Source organism: Vicia villosa, linkage group LG5 (assembly GCF_029867415.1).
Source record: "Vicia villosa cultivar HV-30 ecotype Madison, WI linkage group LG5, Vvil1.0, whole genome shotgun sequence".
In the NCBI taxonomy this organism is placed as follows: Eukaryota; Viridiplantae; Streptophyta; class Magnoliopsida; order Fabales; family Fabaceae; genus Vicia; species Vicia villosa.
Window position 1 is genome coordinate 79,647,384 of NC_081184.1, and position 19,789 is coordinate 79,667,172.

At 37.8% G+C, this 19,789-nt stretch overlaps 1 protein-coding gene across 1 annotated transcript; it reads right to left on the reverse strand.

The window, feature by feature from the left end:
* Positions 1-5,116: 5,116 nt before the first annotated feature.
* LOC131604882 (uncharacterized) lies at positions 5,117-6,931 on the reverse strand. The gene is made up of 3 exons (XM_058877298.1): positions 6,805-6,931; positions 6,285-6,696; positions 5,117-6,200 (listed from the first exon to the last, which is right to left on the reverse strand). The coding sequence occupies exons 1-3, from the start codon at positions 6,929-6,931 to the stop codon at positions 5,117-5,119; spliced, it is 1,623 nt and encodes a 540-aa protein (XP_058733281.1).
* Positions 6,932-19,789: the final 12,858 nt, after the last annotated feature.

The window sequence follows — 19,789 nt, forward strand, 5'->3', positions numbered from 1 at the left end:
ATTTGGGTGAAGTGAAATTATGAGAGTTCCCTCCCTTGATTTGTGAAGAGCAAAAGGTTTATATATTGTCAATGCGAAATGTTCAAATTGCCCTCAGTGCGTCTTATTTTGGCTAGTTTTGAAGGAAAATCGGTTCGGCTCTGAATTCCGGAATGAAACCAATGCCACTGTGAAGATGACCAAATTTGTGACTCGTAGCCGCGAGAATCGTCTCAATCCGATAAGCGATGAAGAAATTACGCGCGTTTGAATGACGAGAAACGTCGATTCATCTGGCGCGACTATGCAGAATTTTGTGAGTACCGCTCAAAGAACTCGATAAAACCCCATCTTCGGCTCAAAATCTGAACAAACATGTGTGACGAAGAATCGAAGCTAACGAAATTTCCAAGGAAATGCCGCTGGAATGGACTTTATACGATAAAAATAGAAGGAGTTATGAATTTTCGAAATCGGCACGACATACTTGAAAACACACTTTTTAACGAAACAACGCGATGATCTTTAAAATTCTGGGAGTTTTCAGTGCATATTTGACCTTCGGTCCGAACATATGAAATCTCGGTAATGATGATACGGAGCTCCAGTTAAATTTTCAAGCGAATCCGACGAGCGGATTGTGAGATATGAATTTTCGAAGGCCCGAAACCCTACATTCAGCACTGTTTTTCACTGCGAAACCTCAAGTAATTTGCAAATTTGACAACCTTCCTCAAAGAATTGGATTCTGAGCCAAACACGAAAGTTGTAGATATCGTCGAAACAGTCGAGGCTGCGCGAGAACTTATCTCATATCACCTTCCAAATAGGACTTGTGAATTTTCTCGTATTTATACTGTTTAAACCATTTTTCACACCTTATCTTCATAAACCCATGAAAACTCTTTATTATTTTTCTTCAATTTTTGGATGACGAAACAAACGTCATTAATAACTTATAGCTCAAACAAAGAGGGCAAATTTTAGGGTGCAACACAAGGGTAACCCTTTCAAAAAACAGTTTTTCAAACTTTAGTTAATTCTTTTAACCCTAAGCTGCAATTGGACCACTCCTTATGAGATTAAGGTCTTCAAACCAAAATGAACATAATAATGGACTTTTGGATCTATTTTTATGGGAAATGAAATGCATGATGCATGGAAATTACGTATGATGTAAATTGGCACAAATGAATATGGTCAGGAACGAATGAATATGGTCATGATATGCACACAGAATATGAATGAATGCAAATAACACGATATTTAATGGATTAAACTTACATCGTGATCAAATAAAACTCAAATATCTAAACCCAAAGACATGAGTAAAGGGAGGGGAAAAATTGGGGTATGACAGATGCCCCTATTTAAGTGTCTTCAAGCCGGAAATATGATGATTGAAATCTTCGTCTCGACGTGATTGAAGGGACTTAAATATAAGAGTACACAATTTTTGGCCCTCACTGGTAGAGAAATAAATGACACACCGACTTTTACTCAAGGCGAACTACCAACTTTTACTGATGGTAAAGAAACTAGAAAATGCAGGAGTGTCTTCATCTGAATACCAACTTTCGCTGAAGGTACAGTAATCTTCATCTGGACATCGACTTTTTACTTGAAGATGCGGGAATCTTGTCATCTGGACACCAACTTTCACTGAAGGCGAACTACCAACTTTTACTGATGGTAAAGTAACTTGAAAATACGGGAGTGTCTTCATCTGAATACCAACTTTCGCTGAAGGTACAGGAATCTTCATCTGGACATCGACTTTTTACTTGAAGATGCGGGAATCTTGTCATCTGGACACCAACTTTCACTGAAGGTACAGGAATCTTCATCTGGACATCGACTTTTTACTTGAAGACGCAGGGATCTTTTCATCTGGATACCAACTTTCACTGAAGCTACAAGAATCTTCATCTGGACATCGACTTGTTACTTGAAGATGCAGGAATCTTGTCATCTGGATACCAACTTTCACTGAAGGTACATGAATCTTCATCTAGACATCGACTTTTTACTTGAAGATGCAGGGATCTTGTCATCTGGATACCAACTTTCACTGAAGGTATAGGAATCTTCATCTGGACATCGACTTTTACTTGAAGATGCGGGAATCTTATCATCTGGATACCAACTTTCACTGAAGGCACAGGAATCTTCATCTAGACATCGACTTTTTACTTTAAGATGCAGGGATCTTGTCATCTGGATACCAACTTTCACTGAAGGTACAGGAACCTTCATCTGGACATCGAATTTTACTTGAAGATGCAGGAATCTTGTCATCTGGATACCAACTTTCACTGAAGGCACAAGAATCTTCATGTGGACATCGACTTTTTACTTGAAGATGCAGGAATCTTGTCTTCATCAAAGGTGTAAAATAAATACACTTTTGATCCAAATTTCATTGATTTGAGAGGTCTAAATGATTAGAGACAAAAATCAGTCCAGGAATAAGCTGGAGAAAAACGGTCACCAAGACTCTTCCTCATGAGGAATAATCTCATCTAAGGATTTATCCTATCCAAAATGGAAAGGAAAGCTAAAGAAAAACACTCCCACAAGGGATAAACTCAGTGGGGAATTTAGAAAGGATATACACTTTTCTGCTTAGGGAAGACGCGTGTCATTCGGAGATTGATACGACCTAATGAAGTAGGTCAAAAAGAAACATCGAGAAATGCGCATGCACATGAATAATGTAGGTATGGATGATGTAGCCATGAATGAATGCGTGTCATGTATATGCTGACAAAACTGACAAAGATATATGTACTGGCGATGACCGAAATTTCATAGTAAGTACTCGGTAAGCCTCATCGGGGATGACAAAAGTCACTGATGGATTAAAAATTTTGCTATCACATTTGAATCTCTTGGTGGGAGGGTAACACACATTTGGAGCAGGGTTCGTAGTCCAACCTCCTAATATTAATAATCATGAACCCTACCTTGAAAGAGATGGATACAAAATTTAGGGATCACTGGGGATCATTCAAATTCAGTGTTCAGTTGGGGGATATTAAATCACACATCCAAAACCACTACATGCGAATATCTACAAACCATGTCATGATGATAGCCTGTTTTGAGCGACCGCTTAGCTTTGTACTTGAAGGTTAAATCATTCTTGAAGTAATTTGTTGACATTCCTTTTTGTGTTCACAAATCAAAGTAAAACGTTTTCATTGTTATTTCGAAAAAACATGTTTATCATAAAAAAAAAAGATTTCAAAAGAAAATACCATAAAAAATAAATGAAATTTTGCAAGAAGTGGAAATAAATAAGAACAACAAACAATTGGGCAAAGGCTCAAATTTTATTTAATAGAATGGTAGTCTACAAAAGGCATGACTCCATGGATCATTACAAAGCTTGGAAAATGGCAAAGATTGGGAAAGGCTACATCGAAATACAATGATCACTATTCTCCCTAACAACTTTGAATTCCAACTGTGTTTCCGCTTTAGTTGAAATCGTATTCGGTGAGGATTCCTTGGTTGCTTTCAGGTAATCGAGTCTGGCTAGATGCAGTTACTTGCCATAATCCTTAATTTTTGTGTAGATCGCCCTTTCAGGTTTTCAATCTACCAGGATGACTATTTTTTATTTTATGTCTCTAACTTTTGCCTGGACCGCCCTTTCGGGTTTTCAGTCCACCGAGACGCTAATTTTTGCCTAAGTCGCCTTTTCAGGTTTTCAACTTAGCGAGCGGTTGTTTTATTTTTTAGGCGAAGTATTTCTTGACTGCATCAACATTCATAGGTCGGGGAAGCTCTTCTCCATCCATAGTTGCAAGGATCATTGCACCCCCAGAGAAAGCTTTCTTAACAACATATGGACCTTCATAATTCGGCGTCCACTTGCCCCTAGGATCAGGTTGAAAGGACAAGACTTTATTGAGCACAAGATCACCTTCTCTAAACTCTCGGGGTTTGACCTTCTTGTCAAATGCTTTCTTCAGTCTCTTTTGGTATAGCTGACCATGACATAAGGCCGTCAATCTCTTTTCTTCTATTAGATTCAGCTGATCGAATCTGTTTTGACACCATTCTACCTCAGTCCACTTGGCTTCCATCAAGACCCTTATTAACGGGATCTCTACCTCTACCAGGAGCACTGCTTCCATCCCATAGACCAAAGAGAAAGGGGTTTCCCCTGTTGAAGTTCGGACAGATGTACGATATCCGTGTAAAGCAAAAGGAAGCATCTCATGCCAATCCTTATAAGTAACCACCATTTATTGCAAGATTTTTTTGATGTTTTTGTTAGCAGCTTCAACAGCACCATTCATCTTAGGTCTGTATGGAGAAGAGTTGTGATGCTCGATCTTGAAGCTCTCACAGAGTTCTCTCATCATATTGTTGTTCAAGTTAGAGCCATTATCAGTGATGATTTTATTCGGGATACCATATCTACAAATGATTTGGTTTTTGATAAACTTGACAACTACTTGCTTTGTCACATTGGCATATGAATTTTCTTCAACCCACTTGGTGAAGTAATCGATGGCGACCAATATAAAACGATGGCCATTTGAAGCTTTGGGTTGAATCATGTCAATCATATCAATTCCCCACATAGAGAATGGCCATGGGGAAGAGATAACGTTGAGCAAAGTCGGGGGGACGTGTATCTTATCAGCATAAATTTGACATTTGTGGCACTTCTTCACAAACTGAAAACAATCAGACTCCATTGTCAACCAATAATAGCCTGCTCGAAGCATCTTATTAGCCATGGAATGACCATTGGCATGAGTACCAAAAGAACCTTTGTGAACTTCTTTCATTAACATGTTTGCTTCGTGTCTATCCACGCATCTAAGCAAAACCATGTCATAATTTCTTTTGTACAAAACATCCCCGTTGAGGAAAAAATTGAAAGCTAATCTTCTTAAAGTCTTTTTGTCTTTACTTGATGCCTCGGGTGGGTATTCATGATCCTTGAGGAAACACTTTATATCATGATACCATGGTTTGTTATCTATCTCAGTTTCCGTTGTGAAGACATGGGCGGGCCTATCGAGGCGCCTAATTGTGATGCGAGGTACTTCATTATGGGCATTCACTTTGTACATGGAAGACAAAGTGGCCAGAGCATCGCCATTTGGTTTTCTTTTCAAGGTATATGATGAAAAGTGACTTTGTTGAAGACAAAGTGGCCAGAGCATCCGCCATTTGGTTTTCTTCCCATGGATTCACGAAACTTGTTATCGGGTAGACTCAAAACTTGACCCCAACCTACAGCAGAACCATCTTGAACCACTTGGCGTGCATCTTTCAAAGAAGAGATAGAGGTCCCATTCTTTTCAACATTCTTGTCAGCAACAGAGAGTGCCTGGAATTGAGTTCCAATGGCTTCTTCAACATCGATGTAGGAAAATGATGAAAGATGACTGACCACTAGCGCCTGCTCTCCATCCACTGTCACCAACTTTCCATTACTTATGAATTTCAATTTCTGATGGAGTATGGAGGTAACTGCCCCTGCCTGGTGGATCCATGGGCGACCCAATAAGCAGCTAAACGCATCATGAATATCCATTACCTGAAATTTGATTTGAAAGGTATGCGGGCCGATCTTCATTGGAAGATCCACTTCTCCGATAACACTCTTTCTCGACCCATCAAAAGCCTTGACAATGACCCCACTGTATCTCATTGGAGCGCCTTGATACGTAAGCCTAGATAAAGTGGATTTGGGCATAACGTTCAAAGACGAAACAGTGTCCACCAATACATTAGACAGAGCATCTGACTGGCAGTTCATTGAAATGTGTAATGCCAAGTTATGATTTCTGCCTTCTCCAGGAAGCTCTTCATCACTAAAACTCAAGTTGTTGCAAGCAGTTATATTTCCCACAATCCCACCAAATTGGTCGATTGTTACATCATGGTAGACAAAGGCTTGATCCAGAATCCTCATCAGGGCTTCCCTATGCACTAGAGAATACGCCAACAAAGAAAGCACAAAAATCTTAGAAGGAGTTTGCAATAGTTGATTGACAACCTTGTATTCGCTCTTCTTGATCAACTTCAGAATCTCATCATCACTGGAATCAACGTTTGTACCACTAGACTGACCTTCAACAAAACTCGGTTCAACACGCACAATTGGATTTCTCAATGGCACTTGTTCACCAAACGAAATTTCAACCCTTTTCTGAGGCGATGGTGCAAACACGCGTCCACTTCTCGTCACTCTGCTCATACCAACAATATTATCAACAGAGGGCACATTGGGTATTGGAACCTATCTTCCCTCTTTGACCATAGTGGCGTTGTACTTGTAGGGCACTGCCTTGTCTGAAGTATAAGGAATCGGACCAGATGGATAAATCACCAAAGGAGAAACAGAGAAATTTTGGCTATCATAAATCATCTCCATGGGCTCAGGCATGTTGAAATGAGGGGCCACAACATTGACATCATCGTCCTCATTTCTATCATAAGTAATGGTTATGAGCCTTTGATCCAGCAACCTTTGCAAGTCTCTTCTCACACTGAGACATCCACGTGAATTTCTGGAGCAAATTGTACATGCGGCATGGTCATGTTGAAAGTAAGCAAGTCTACATAAACCAGCATGCATCCTGACCAATGATCCTCTAATATAACAAATGTTGAAAACCTGGTATCTCCCAGGACATCCGTACACCATATTCACAGAAGCCGCTCCATTTTGAGGCAAAGGGTTAGCTTGAACATTTGGATTGACATCTTTGAAAGTCAGCATACCACTTTTGACCAACTTCTGCACTTCCAATTTTAATTAATAACATCTTTCTGTGCTATGACCGGGTGCACCTTGGTGAAAAGCACAAAAGTCATCAGCCTTGTACCACCATGGGATGTTTTCTGGGACAGGTGGAGGAGCCCTAGTTTGCACGAGATTCTTATTTATGAGAGCAGGAAGCAACTCAGTATAAGTCATGGGTATCAGATCAAATTCTCTCCTTCTCTACGCTCTATTCTACTAACTATTATATGGCTGACGAGTCTGTTGCTGAGGTTGTTGTAGACTTTGTTGTGGAAATTGGGGTTGATAGGTAGGAGCCATCGGAGCTGAATTGGACACAGCCGCGACGTGTTGTGACCGATAGTTATTCCTTCTTCCAGGCATTCCGTATGAGACAACACTAACTTCTTGTTCCTTCTTCTTGAAAAAACCGCCCCCAAACTTTTTGACACCGCTAGAACTTCCTTCCTTAGCTAGTCTTCCCTCGCGGACACCTTCCTCAAGTCGCATTCCCATATTCACCATCTCAGTAAAATCTGTTGGGGCGCTTGCAACCATCCTCTCGTAATAAAACGAGCTAAGAGTCTTCAAGAAAACTTTCGTCATTTCTTTTTCCTCCATGGGGGGAGAAGTTTGGGCGGCAACTTCACGCCATCTTTGTGCATACTCTTTGAAAGATTCTTTCTCTTTTTGTGCCATAGCACGAAGTTGATCTCTATCAGGAGCCATGTCGATATTATACTTGTATTGACGAACAAACGCTTCTACAAGGTCATCAAAAGAACTGACATGGGAACTATCTTAATGATGACGGGGAACCATCGGTGATTATGTTCAAAGGAACAACTTGGAATAATTAAGTTAACTGAGCAACTACCCTACCCCAGGTTATGTATCAAGGGTTTTATTTTATACGAAGGAAAACTCCTACTTCTTTAGGCTCAAAGGGGTTGACAAGGGATTAACATCCTTATATCTCCGTTATTTAGAAATTGAAACAATGCCTGTACATCGTCAACACGATCTGTTCGAAAGCGTAGTGTATGAAATTGTGGTATCGTTTTCGTCATTCTCCCTCAAAAGGTGTACGACTTTAATCGAGAGTTGAATATCACAAAGAAGAAAACTGAGTAAAAACACAGTTTTAAATATAGTGAGAACACTAGGAATGAATCAAGACAAACGTAAGAAATGCATTAATGATTGTTGTAAAGTACATAGCATATGTCATAAGACTAATGTTTAAACAAACGGAAAGAAATTGCGAATGAAAACCAAACTAATGATCTAAGAAATCCTTCTTTTAGCCACCTTGATTTGTTCACTGTCCTTGGAGTCTTCCCCAGAGTTAGGGATAGACTGTTATGTCTGAGGTGTTTGGTCTGTGTTGTCCACGTCTTGCACTCCGTATTGTAGATCCAGGTAATCATCATCCCTAGGGACATTGCTAGCAGGAATGCGAACTATGCGGGTTGTCCCTTTCGTTTGTGGAGTGGGGACAAATCCTTCTTGGGAGGTCTCTCCTTTCTCTTGGAACTAAATAGCTCTCCTAACAGATCGGGCCTGAGATTTATCCTTAGCTGGGCCAAAGCCTGAAACAAATCCTAGCAGCGGGTTTTCGTCGTTAGGGATCTCATCCTGAACTAGGGTATCCCCAGACTGAACCTCTTTTGATTTTTCTTGTTTATCCAGGAGGGCCTTCATGAATCCTAGCATATGAGTCATACCTCCTTTAACTTCTTCCTTACTAACCTTCAGTTGATCCACCTCCTCACGAAGAGCGGCTTGATTCTGTTCCAGCTGATCCATTGATCTCTTTTGTTGAACCCTTGTTTGATAAGATGGTTGGGATGTTATGTTATCCTTCCCAATGGTCCCTTGTTCTGTAGATAGAAGAGGAATCTTCTCATAATGTCATGAAAATGATGTGTATGCCATGCATGATATATATGATATCCTTTTTTCTTTCTTTTTTTTTTGAATAAAATATGATGCAAGAATGCCCCTGATGTATGATGAATGGAAAAAGAAATAATAAAAAAAAAAATTATCAACACATATATATACATATAGCACATAATCACATAAGTTCATAGGTTCGACGTAGCGGCTCTTGGAATTAAAATTGTGATATTTGGGTAATTAAAAAAAATGTGATATTTGGGTAATTAAAATTGATTGGAATTAAAATAAATCACATCTTTTATATTTTCTCTTAATTATTTGATTGAAATTATATTTTTAAATGAATAAAAATTCAATAAAAATAGAATAAAAATCAAATAATCTTAGGAGTGGGTTTGGAGGGTCCTAGTGCCTTGAGGAACAAGTTTGGATCACAAAGTAATGGGCTCCTTTGCAAAAGAAATCAATTTGAAGCCTTTTTCTTCACATTTTTTCCTTTAAAATTAGCCAACTTTGACAAGGCATATCTCTCTCAATTTTTGAGGTATGGAGGAGTTCTAGGACTTTTTGGAAACCTTAGAAAGTCCTCTAACCAGTGTCTTTGGTCTGATATCAAAATGATTTTCCATGCTCCTTGTGTGTCCTTTTAAAAAAAATGACTTTTTGTTGACTTTTGAAAAGGACCTATAATGTTTTGGTCCATATCTCCCAAATGAAGCATTTTTAGACTTGGCATGTGAGAGTTATGGCTGGTCAAAGTTCAGTTGACTTTTAGTTAAAAAACCCTAACTTGGAAACTTTGAGTTTGGTTGATTTATGAACTTTCCTTGGTGAATCATGATCAACCTTTGATCAAATAATGGATGATACTTCATAATGAGGATGTTGACCAAAAATCAGAAGTTTTGACTGTGGTTTGACCGTAGTTTGACTTTTAGGTTAACCAGTCGTCTATTGATTGTTTGGGCCATTGAATGAGCAATCTTTTGAATCGGAGCTTGAAAATTGGTGTAGCAACCTGCCCTAAAAATTAAAGATTAGAGTCGCCACCTATTCTACCAAGGCGAATAGGAAACCTCGTGCAGTTAAGAGATCAGGGTAAGATACTATATTCAGGTCGAGGGAAGGTGTTAGGCACCCTCAACCCTTTCCTAAAGGTTAACATTGCAAAGATAAGGGTTATGGCAAAACATAAAGAAAGATGACAGATAGTAAATAGAGTTAAAGGCTAATTATTTGAACATGATTAGAGTTTGGAAGAGGGGGACTCGCCTTGTTGCCAAGTGCCTACGTACCTCCTTAGGGAGGATCAGAGTCTACGTAGTTCGGGGAAGGGTTGTACGCCTTAGGATTAGAATTGAAGGTGTTTGAAATTGTTTGTGCTTTGAAAAGCGTTTTCGAATTGTCTAATTGATGAGGATGAAAATCCATAGTTTAGTATTGTGGTTTTGAAAGGTCTTGAGAAGTGTTTTAGGATTTGGGCGTACAACCCTGGTTTTAGTATGCACTATTAACCGCAATAATCGATTGATTCAATTACCATGGTTAACAGATTCAAAGTTGTATCGTTACCAATTTTAATCAATTGATTTGATTATTACTGATAACGAGTTAGGATATTTTTTTATAAATTTTTAATAATTAGTTTGTATCATTACCCCTCGCAATCGATTGATTCGATTAAAAAGAATAATGAATTGAAGTGTGGAAAATAGAAAGGTTAATCATCGCGACTAATAAGATAGTCGGAACCATTTAACCGAATAGAAATTAATTGCATTTTAATTAAATAATATTTTAATTAAAATTATTATTGCCCATATCGATTAATCGATTTAATCGGCACGAACAACAAATTAACATTTTAATATAAATATCATATAGTAATTTATTTATAAAAAATAATTATTATACAATTAATATATATTAAAAGGTATTTTAATTAAAACAAAATAAATAATTAAAATTATTTAAGCTAATAGGATTAGGGTTCAGTGTGGTTGCAATTGAGGGTGCAAGGTATAGGCATTAGGCCCTGAGTGCGTTAGATCTATGGGGGTAATGATCCTGTGGTTCAGATTGGGAAGGTGCATGGTAAGCTAACTAAATGCGCATGCACTGAATCAAGAAACAATGTTTTCAGAAAAAATAATGTTGGAGGGAGGGTTCGAACCTATGACCCTCCACTCCCATACGCGCTCTCTAACCACTCAAACTAACTAACTTATTTGTTTGTAACACGCACCCATAACAATATGAAAAGAACATAACCACGCATGAAAACAACGCGCGCGCAATTCAAATGCATGAATCACTTGATGACAACGCATCATCGTCCCCAACCCACCTGCAAAAACCCTGCAAAATCAGCCATGAATTTGCTATGATTCTTTCCGTAGCTACACGCACCTGGAAAATAATGATTACCATATACATGCACATAAATTGTTCGCGACCTATCCAAACCCTTCGTCTGAAACATGCGAACTCATTCACACCATTATTGTAACCTAATTTTACCCCTAGCGAAAAGCCCCAATTCAAACCCTAACAGCTTCACACGGTCAACAATGGTGAGCCACCCCAAACGCGCCCAGAAATCAAATTATCTTTCAGGAAACGTTCATAGCATTCATGCAAAGCTTAGCACACAATCAAAACATCATAAATATGCACACACCATGCCAATTGAATCAAGTTCCAGAACGACTTACTTTGACAAATCGGAGACAATTCTGGGGTTGTTGATGCTATGCTAGTATCCCCTCACCTTCAAAATGCCACGAGCAAGCTATTGCAACCTTTGAATCTTGTTAAAACACCCTAATTACTTGAAACCGAATTCAAGTTTTGTGAAGGATTTTCGTGTTCTTGAATGTGCCTCTTTCTCCCAATTTCTGAACCCCTATTCGTGTGCACACTCTCCCTTATTTATAGTGAGTGAATTAGGTTAGAAAAACTCCACAAATACTCACTTGAATCAAATCTTGCATTCTTTGAAAATTGGATTTTATTCTTGAATCTCAACTTGCTATTTTTGCCCTTATTTTGTGTTAATCTTTCTCAATCCAATTGCCACGAAATTGTACTATAATTTAGTCATTAATGTTGATTGAAATCAATCCATATGCACCTTTTTAACAAAATACTTGATTTTCTCACTAATTAAATCATTTTAAATAAAATAAAAATCATGTAAAAATCAAATAAATGTTTAATTTTAGTGGCATATAGTTTTAGGCATGCTAATGACTCATGAACCGAGATTGCATCAAAAAACCATAGGCCCATTTGCAAAGTTTCTCAATTTGAACCTTCTTTTTTCACCTTTTGCCTCCAAAGATCACCCAACTTTGATCAATCATATCTCACTCAATTTTTAAGCTATGAGGGAGTTCTAAAACTTTTTGGAAACCTCAAGAGGTCCTCTATAAGCCACTTTGGAATATATTTTTCATTTGGAGCTTTTATCTTGATCATATCCTCTTTGGGAAAAAACTGCTTTTGAAGGATGCCTGAAAATGACCTGTAATCTTTTGCATTGTATCTCTCAAATGAATCATTTCTAGCCCTGGCTTGTGAGAGACAAAGTTGTAGGGAATCCAATTTCCTTCAAAATAGGCTTTGAGTGGGGAATTTTTGATGTTCCATGTGAAAGTTATGCCCAATCAAAGTTGGGTTGACTTTCTCCTAAGAAACCCTAATTTGAACCTTTTTTGCATTTGTTCATATCTGAGTATCTATTAATGGAATCATGATCAGTCTTTGATCAAATGATGGTTATGCACCTCTATACTTGATGTTTGACCAATGATCATAATTTGAATCATGCTTTGATTGCAGTTGACCTTCAGGTTTGAATCAGTTGACTGTGGATCTTGGGGATTGTTTGAGCAAAGCTTTGGCATTGAATCTTGAACTCTGAATCATTGTGAATGGAACATGGAGTGCAAATTTTGGGGTATGACGGCTGCCCCTGTTCAATCTTCTTGAACCTGAAGAGGTAGAAGATGATTGGACACTGAAATGCCCTGAAATTTGCTTGCGTAGGGAAGGAGTTCCGCGGGAGATGGGCTTATAGATGCCACCCATTTGTTTGACAAGATGCTTGTCCAGAGCATATGCTCTTCATACCAGGATCATATTGATTGTATCCGAAGAGATATAAAGTAATGTCTTATAGAAGACACCTGAAGAGGTTCCTGAACAGGGTATATCAGAGGTTAATGCGAAGAAGCTTAGGCTTCGAACAATGCTTAGGAAGAATGTCTTAGCGAAGACTAACTGAGGAGTTCTTTAAAAGAACTAAGCGTGTCTTAGAAAAGAATGGATGAACATTTTAAGAAGGCTACCTAGAAAGGCATGATATGTCTTAAATAAGACTCACCTAGAAAGGCTCCTAAAAAGATATGAGACACCTTAAACAAGATTCACATAGAGAGGTTCTTTTTATAGAAAGGATATGGAATGTCTTAAAGAGGACTAACCTAAAAAAGGTCCTTGGAAAGGATATGGGAATGTTTTGAACAAGATTACCTATACCGGTTATAACACGTCTTAAACAAGATCGCCTAGAAAGATTATGATACGTCTTAAACAAGATTGCCTAGAAAGATTATGATACGTCTTAAACAAGATTGCCTAGAAAGATTCCTAAAAAGGGTATGAAACGTCTTAAACAAGACTATCCTAGAGAGGTTACTGGGAATGATATAATATGCCTTAAACCAGACTAGAAGGTTAACTTAGATATGTCTCAAACAAGACCGACCTAGAAAGGCTCCTAGAGAGGATGAAGAGTGATTGGATACATGTTTTGAAAAGATTACCTAGAAAGGTATGATACCTCTTAAACAAGACTAACCTATAAAAGTATTTGGAAAGGGTGTGATACGTCTTAGACAAGACTGACCTGGAGAGGCTCTTAGACAGGATACGGGATATCTTAAACAAGATTTACCTGGGAAGGCTCCTAGAAAGGACATAGTATGTTTTAAACAAAACTATCTAAAAAGGTTTCTATAAAGGATTTGAAAGCGTTTTAAACAAAACTGCCTAGAGCGGTTCCTATAGAGGATGTGAGATATTTTAAACAAAACTGCCTAGAAAGGTTCCTATAAAGGATATGAAACGTTTTAAACAAAACTACCTATAGAGGTTCCTATAAAGGGAATGATACGTTTTAAACAAAACTACCTATAAAGGTTCCTATAAAGGATACGGCATGTTTTAAACAAAACTACCTATAAAGGTTCCTATAAAGGACGCGACATGTTTTAAACAAAACTATCTAGAAAGATTCCTATAAAGGATACGATACGTTTTAAACAAGACTATCTAGAAAGATTCCTATAGAGGGTGTGGAATGTTTTAAACAAAACTATTTAGAAAGATTCCTATAAAGGATACGAAGCATTTTAAACAAAACTACCTAGAAAGGTTCCTATAAAGGCTATGTAATATTTTAAACAAAACTACCTAGAAAGGTTAGGATATGTCTTAAACAAGACTGCTTGGAAAGATTAGGATAATTGTCTTGGACAAGACTACCTGGAGAGGTAAGAAATTCTTTGGTTATTTCTGGATTGTCTTTGAAGAAAGACTTGGAATCAGGTATTAGACTGGTATATGTTGAGATTGAATCGTTGATACGATCATATTGGCGCTGTAATGTGATGATAACATCCTCTTGATTAAGAAGTGACCTGAAAAGGCAGTGTTAGTTTTATGCAATGTCACGATGCATGTGTCATGTAATGAGATTCTCAAAATAAATGAGAATTATGCATGTATGCCTATCCCACACTGCGGGATGTAAATAGTACAAGCGTGGGAAGATCAATTATGCAACAATGCTCTTTGTATGATGCCAGTGTGACCTCCCGAATATCAGAAATTTTGAGAGACGTGCCCTTTAATCTGAAGGGGGAACCTTTAGAGAGAACTCGAGTTTCACCATGTCTTCCCTGATATGCATTGCCCCAGTGTTTGAATTCTTGAAAAAGAATGCCCCTAGTCAATAGGATTCTTGATTGTAAGTGTTGGATGTGAAGCAGATGCTTTTCAGAGTGAGTCATGCGTTTCGGTTGCGCCCGACGTACAATAATTTGCTGGGTGCTCAAGAATGAGACGATGTCTGCTATAAGATTACCTAAAGAGGTCCTTGGAAGGAATGGGAAATTGTCTTAAACAAGATTGCGCTTTAAACAAAGCTCGAAGGGATGTGTTGTGCAAAGGGTCAGAAATATTCCTATAGAGGATAAAGACTGTTTGTGGGGTTTTAAATAAAACTTAGGAAAAACATCTTGAAGAAGATCGCCCTAGAAAGGATGGTGAACTGTCTTAGAGAAGACTCGGTACTTTAAACAAAGTTTGATAAGGTTCTTGGAAGCATAAGAGAAGTTTTGAACATGTCTAAAAAAGACTAACTGAAAAAGTTAAGAGATGTCTTACAGAAGACTACCTAGAAAAGGTTCGTAGAAAGGAATATGTCTTGGAGAAGACTATCTAAAAGGGTTTGAAAATAGAATGGATAGGAAGACGGGTCTTAAAAAGACTATCTGAAAAAGGCTCCTAGAAAGGGTAAGAAGTATTTGAACATGTCTTAAAGAAGACTACATGGACAGATTGAGAAATGTCCTATAAATGTTCATGGAAAGGATGTGAGAGTGGTATTGATGCCATCTGATACTGAGTGACCTTTGTAACATGCCTTCGGGTAATGGGCTTGCCCCATGGGCTATTCAGCGTCTTTGAGAGATTCTATGGATCTTGATCAGATTGCCCCATGTAAATGGGATAATGACGGGTTATGCCCCGTATACACCTTAACTATCTCAGTCATGTGTAAGAGATGTTTCTCCTTTTGATGAGCTTCTGAAGCTACTTCGTCAGTTAGTAGGATTTTTAGCCATTAGCCATGCCCCATGCAACTTCTCCCTGATGTTTAAACATCTGAATCCACATAGACAATTGTACTTTGTAATGAAATTCATAAGATGCGAATGCATATGTCTGTCTTGAAAGTTTAAAAACATTTTTGAATAAAACAAAGTTTTTTTTGTAAGAAAGTGATATCAACTCAAGAGTTATAGTAGACCTTAAGGAGTCGGGATACCTTTGGTAACAATATGCTTTCGAACTAACCATGCTTCAGTTAGGACTTTTAAGGGTTGTAACGTGGCCTGGTTCACGGTTTAAAGAAACAAAGGATAGAGGCTCAAAGTTTATATGTACCCATCCCCATCTTCGTGATGTTCTCCAGTCCTATGCTCAGTTGACTATGCGTTTAGGCTCCAAAAGACTTTGGGAATTATGACATTGGCATTTATGATGGTTCAAAAACCAAAGGTTTATCTGCAAAGGCAGTCATTATCCTTTTTTGTAATTTTTCCTTTTGTCGAAGGTACATAGTAACCTTTTTTCGACTTTGTTATCCCTAACTTATCCTGAACTGTTTGTTTTAAAACTGCAGTCAGCGGGATGCCCCAATGTTGCCTAAGTCTCTTTAATAGGTTTTGACTTAGCAGGCCCTTGTATTGCTTTCTTTTTCTTTGCGGACATTGACTGCCAGACTTAATGATGACGGGGAACCATCGGTGATTATGTTCAAAGGAACAACTTGGAATAATTAAGTTAACTGAGCAACTACCCTACCCCAGGTTATGTATCAAGGGTTTTATTTTATACGAAGGAAAACTCCTACTTCTTTAGGCTCAAAGGGGTTGACAAGGGATTAACATCCTTATATCTCCGTTATTTAGAAATTGAAACAATGCCTGTACATCGTCAACACGATCTGTTCGAAAGCGTAGTGTATGAAATTGTGGTATCGTTTTCGTCATTCTCCCTCAAAAGGTGTACGACTTTAATCGAGAGTTGAATATCACAAAGAAGAAAACCGAGTAAAAACACAGTTTTAAATATAGTGAGAACACTAGGAATGAATCAAGACAAACGTAAGCAATGCATTAATGATTGTTGTAAAGTACATAGAATATGTCATAAGACTAATGTTTAAACAAACGGAAAGAAATTGCGAATGAAAACAAAACTAATGATCTAAGAAATCCTTCTTTTAGCCACCTTGATTTGTTCACTGTCCTTGGAGTCTTCCCCAGAGTTAGGGATAGACTGTTATGTCTGAGGTGTTTGGTCTGTGTTGTCCACCTCTTGCACTCCGTATTGTAGATCCAGATAATCATCATCCCTAGGGACATTGCTAGCAGGAATGCGAACTATGCGGGTTGTCCCTTTCGTTTGTGGAGTGGGGACAAATCCTTCTTGGGAGGTCTCTCCTTTCTCTTGGAACTAAATAGCTCTCCTAACAGATCGGGCCTGAGATTTATCCTTAGCTGGGCCAAAGCCTGAAACAAATCCTAGCAGCGGGTTTTCGTCGTTAGGGATCTCATCCTGAACTAGGGTATCCCCAGACTGAACCTCTTTTGATTTTTCTTGTTTATCCAGGAGGGCCTTCATGAATCCTAGCATCTGAGTCATACCTCCTTTAACTTCTTCCTTGCTAACCTTCAGTTGATCCACCTCCTCACGAAGAGCGGCTTGATTCTGTTCCAGCTGATCCATTGATCTCTTTTGTTGAACCCTTGTTTGATAAGATGGTCGGGATGTTATGTTATCCTTCCCAATGGTCCCTTGTTCTGTAGATAGAAGAGGAATCTTCTCATAATGTCATGAAAATGATGTGTATGCCATGCATGATATGTATGATATCCTTTTTTCTTTCTTTTTTTTTTGAATAAAATATGATGCAAGAATGCCCCTGATGTATGATGAATGGAAAAAGAAATAATAAAAATAAAAAATTATCAACACATATATATACATATAGCACATAATCACATAAGTTCATAGGTTCGACGTAGCGGCTCTTGGAATTAAAATTGTGATATTTGGGTAATTAAAAAAAAATGTGATATTTGGGTAATTAAAATTGATTGGAATTAAAATAAATCACATCTTTTATATTTTCTCTTAATTATTTGATTGAAATTATATTTTTAAATGAAAAAAAATTCAATAAAAATCAAATAATCTTAGGAGTGGGTTTGGAGGGTCCTAGTGCCTTGAGGAACAAGTTTGGATCACAAAGTAATGGGCTCCTTTGCAAAAGAAATCAATTTGAAGCCTTTTTCTTCACATTTTTTCCTTTAAAATTAGCCAACTTTGACAAGGCATATTTCTCTCAATTTTTGAGGTATGGAGGAGTTCTAGGACTTTTTGGAAACCTTAGAAAGTCCTCTAACCAGTGTCTTTGGTCTCATATCAAAATGATTTTCCATGCTCCTTGTGTGTCCTTTTAAAAAAAATGACTTTTTGTTGACTTTTGAAAAGGACCTATAATGTTTTGGTCCATATCTCCCAAATGAAGCATTTTTAGACTTGGCATGTGAGAGTTATGGCTGGTCAAAGTTCAGTTGACTTTTAGTTAAAAAACCCTAACTTGGAAACTTTGAGTTTGGTTGATTTATGAACTATCCTTGGTGAATCATGATCAACCTTTGATCAAATAATGGATGATACTTCATAATGAGGATGTTGACCAAAAATCAGAAGTTTTGACTGTGGTTTGACCGTAGTTTGACTTTTAGGTTAACCAGTCGTCTATTGATTGTTTGGGCCACTGAATGAACAATCTTTTGAATCGGAGCTTGAAAATTGGTGTAGCAACCTGCCCTAAAAATTAAAGATTAGAGTCGCCACCTATTCTACCAAGGCGAATAGGAAACCTCGTGCAGTTAAGAGATCAGGGTAAGATACTATATTCAGGTCGAGGGAAGGTGTTAGGAACCCTCAACCCTTTCCTAAAGGTTAACATTGCAAAGATAAGGGTTATGGCAAAACATAAAGAAAGATGACAGACTGTAAATAGAGTTAAAGGCTAATTATTTGAACATGATTAGAGTTTGGAAGAGGGGGACTCGCCTTGTTGCCAAGTGCCTACGTACCTCCTTAGGGAGGATCAGAGTCTACGTAGTTCGGGGAAGGGTTGTACGCCTTAGGATTAGAATTGAAGGTGTTTGAAATTGTTTGTGCTTTGAAAAGCGTTTTCGAATTGTCTAATTGATGAGGATGAAAATCCATAGTTTAGTATTGTGGTTTTGAAAGGTCTTGAGAAGTGTTTTAGGATTTGGGCGTACAACCCTGGTTTTAGTATGCACTATTAACCGCAATAATCGATTGATTCAATTACCATGGTTAACAGATTCGAAGTTGTATCGTTACCAATTTTAATCAATTGATTTGATTATTACTGATAACGAGTTAGGATATTTTTTTATAAATTTTTAATAATTAGTTTGAATCATTACCCCTCGCAATCGATTGATTCGATTAAAAAGAATAATGAATTGAAGTGTGGAAAATAGAAAGGTTAATCATCGCGACTAATAAGATAGTCGGAACCATTTAACCGAATAGAAATTAATTGCATTTTAATTAAATAATATTTTAATTAAAATTATTATTGCCCATATCGATTAATCGATTTAATCGGCACGAACAACAAATTAACATTTTAATATAAATATCATATAGTAATTTATTTATAAAAAATAATTATTATACAATTAATATATATTAAAAGGTATTTTAATTAAAACAAAATAAATAATTAAAATTATTTAAGCTAATAGGATTAGGGTTCAGTGTGGTTGCAATTGAGGGTGCAAGGTATAGGCATTAGGCCCTGAGTGCGTTAGATCTATGTGGGTAATGATCATGTGGTTCAGATTGGGAGGGTGCATGGTAAGCTAACTAAATGCGCATGCACTGAATCAAGAAACAATGTTTTCAGAAAAAATAATGTTGGAGGGAGGGTTCGAACCTATGACCCTCCACTCCCATACGCGCTCTCTAACCACTCCAACTAACTAACTTATTTGTTTGTAACACGCACCCATAACAATATGAAAAGAACATAACCACGCATGAAAACAACGCGCGCGCAATTCAAATGCACGAATCACTTGATGACAACGCATCATCGTCCCCAACCCACCTGCAAAAACCCTGCAAAATCAGCCATGAATTTGCTATGATTCTTTCCGTAGCTACACGCACCTGGAAAATAATGATTACCATATACATGCACATAAATTGTTCGCGACCTATCCAAACCCTTCGTCTGAA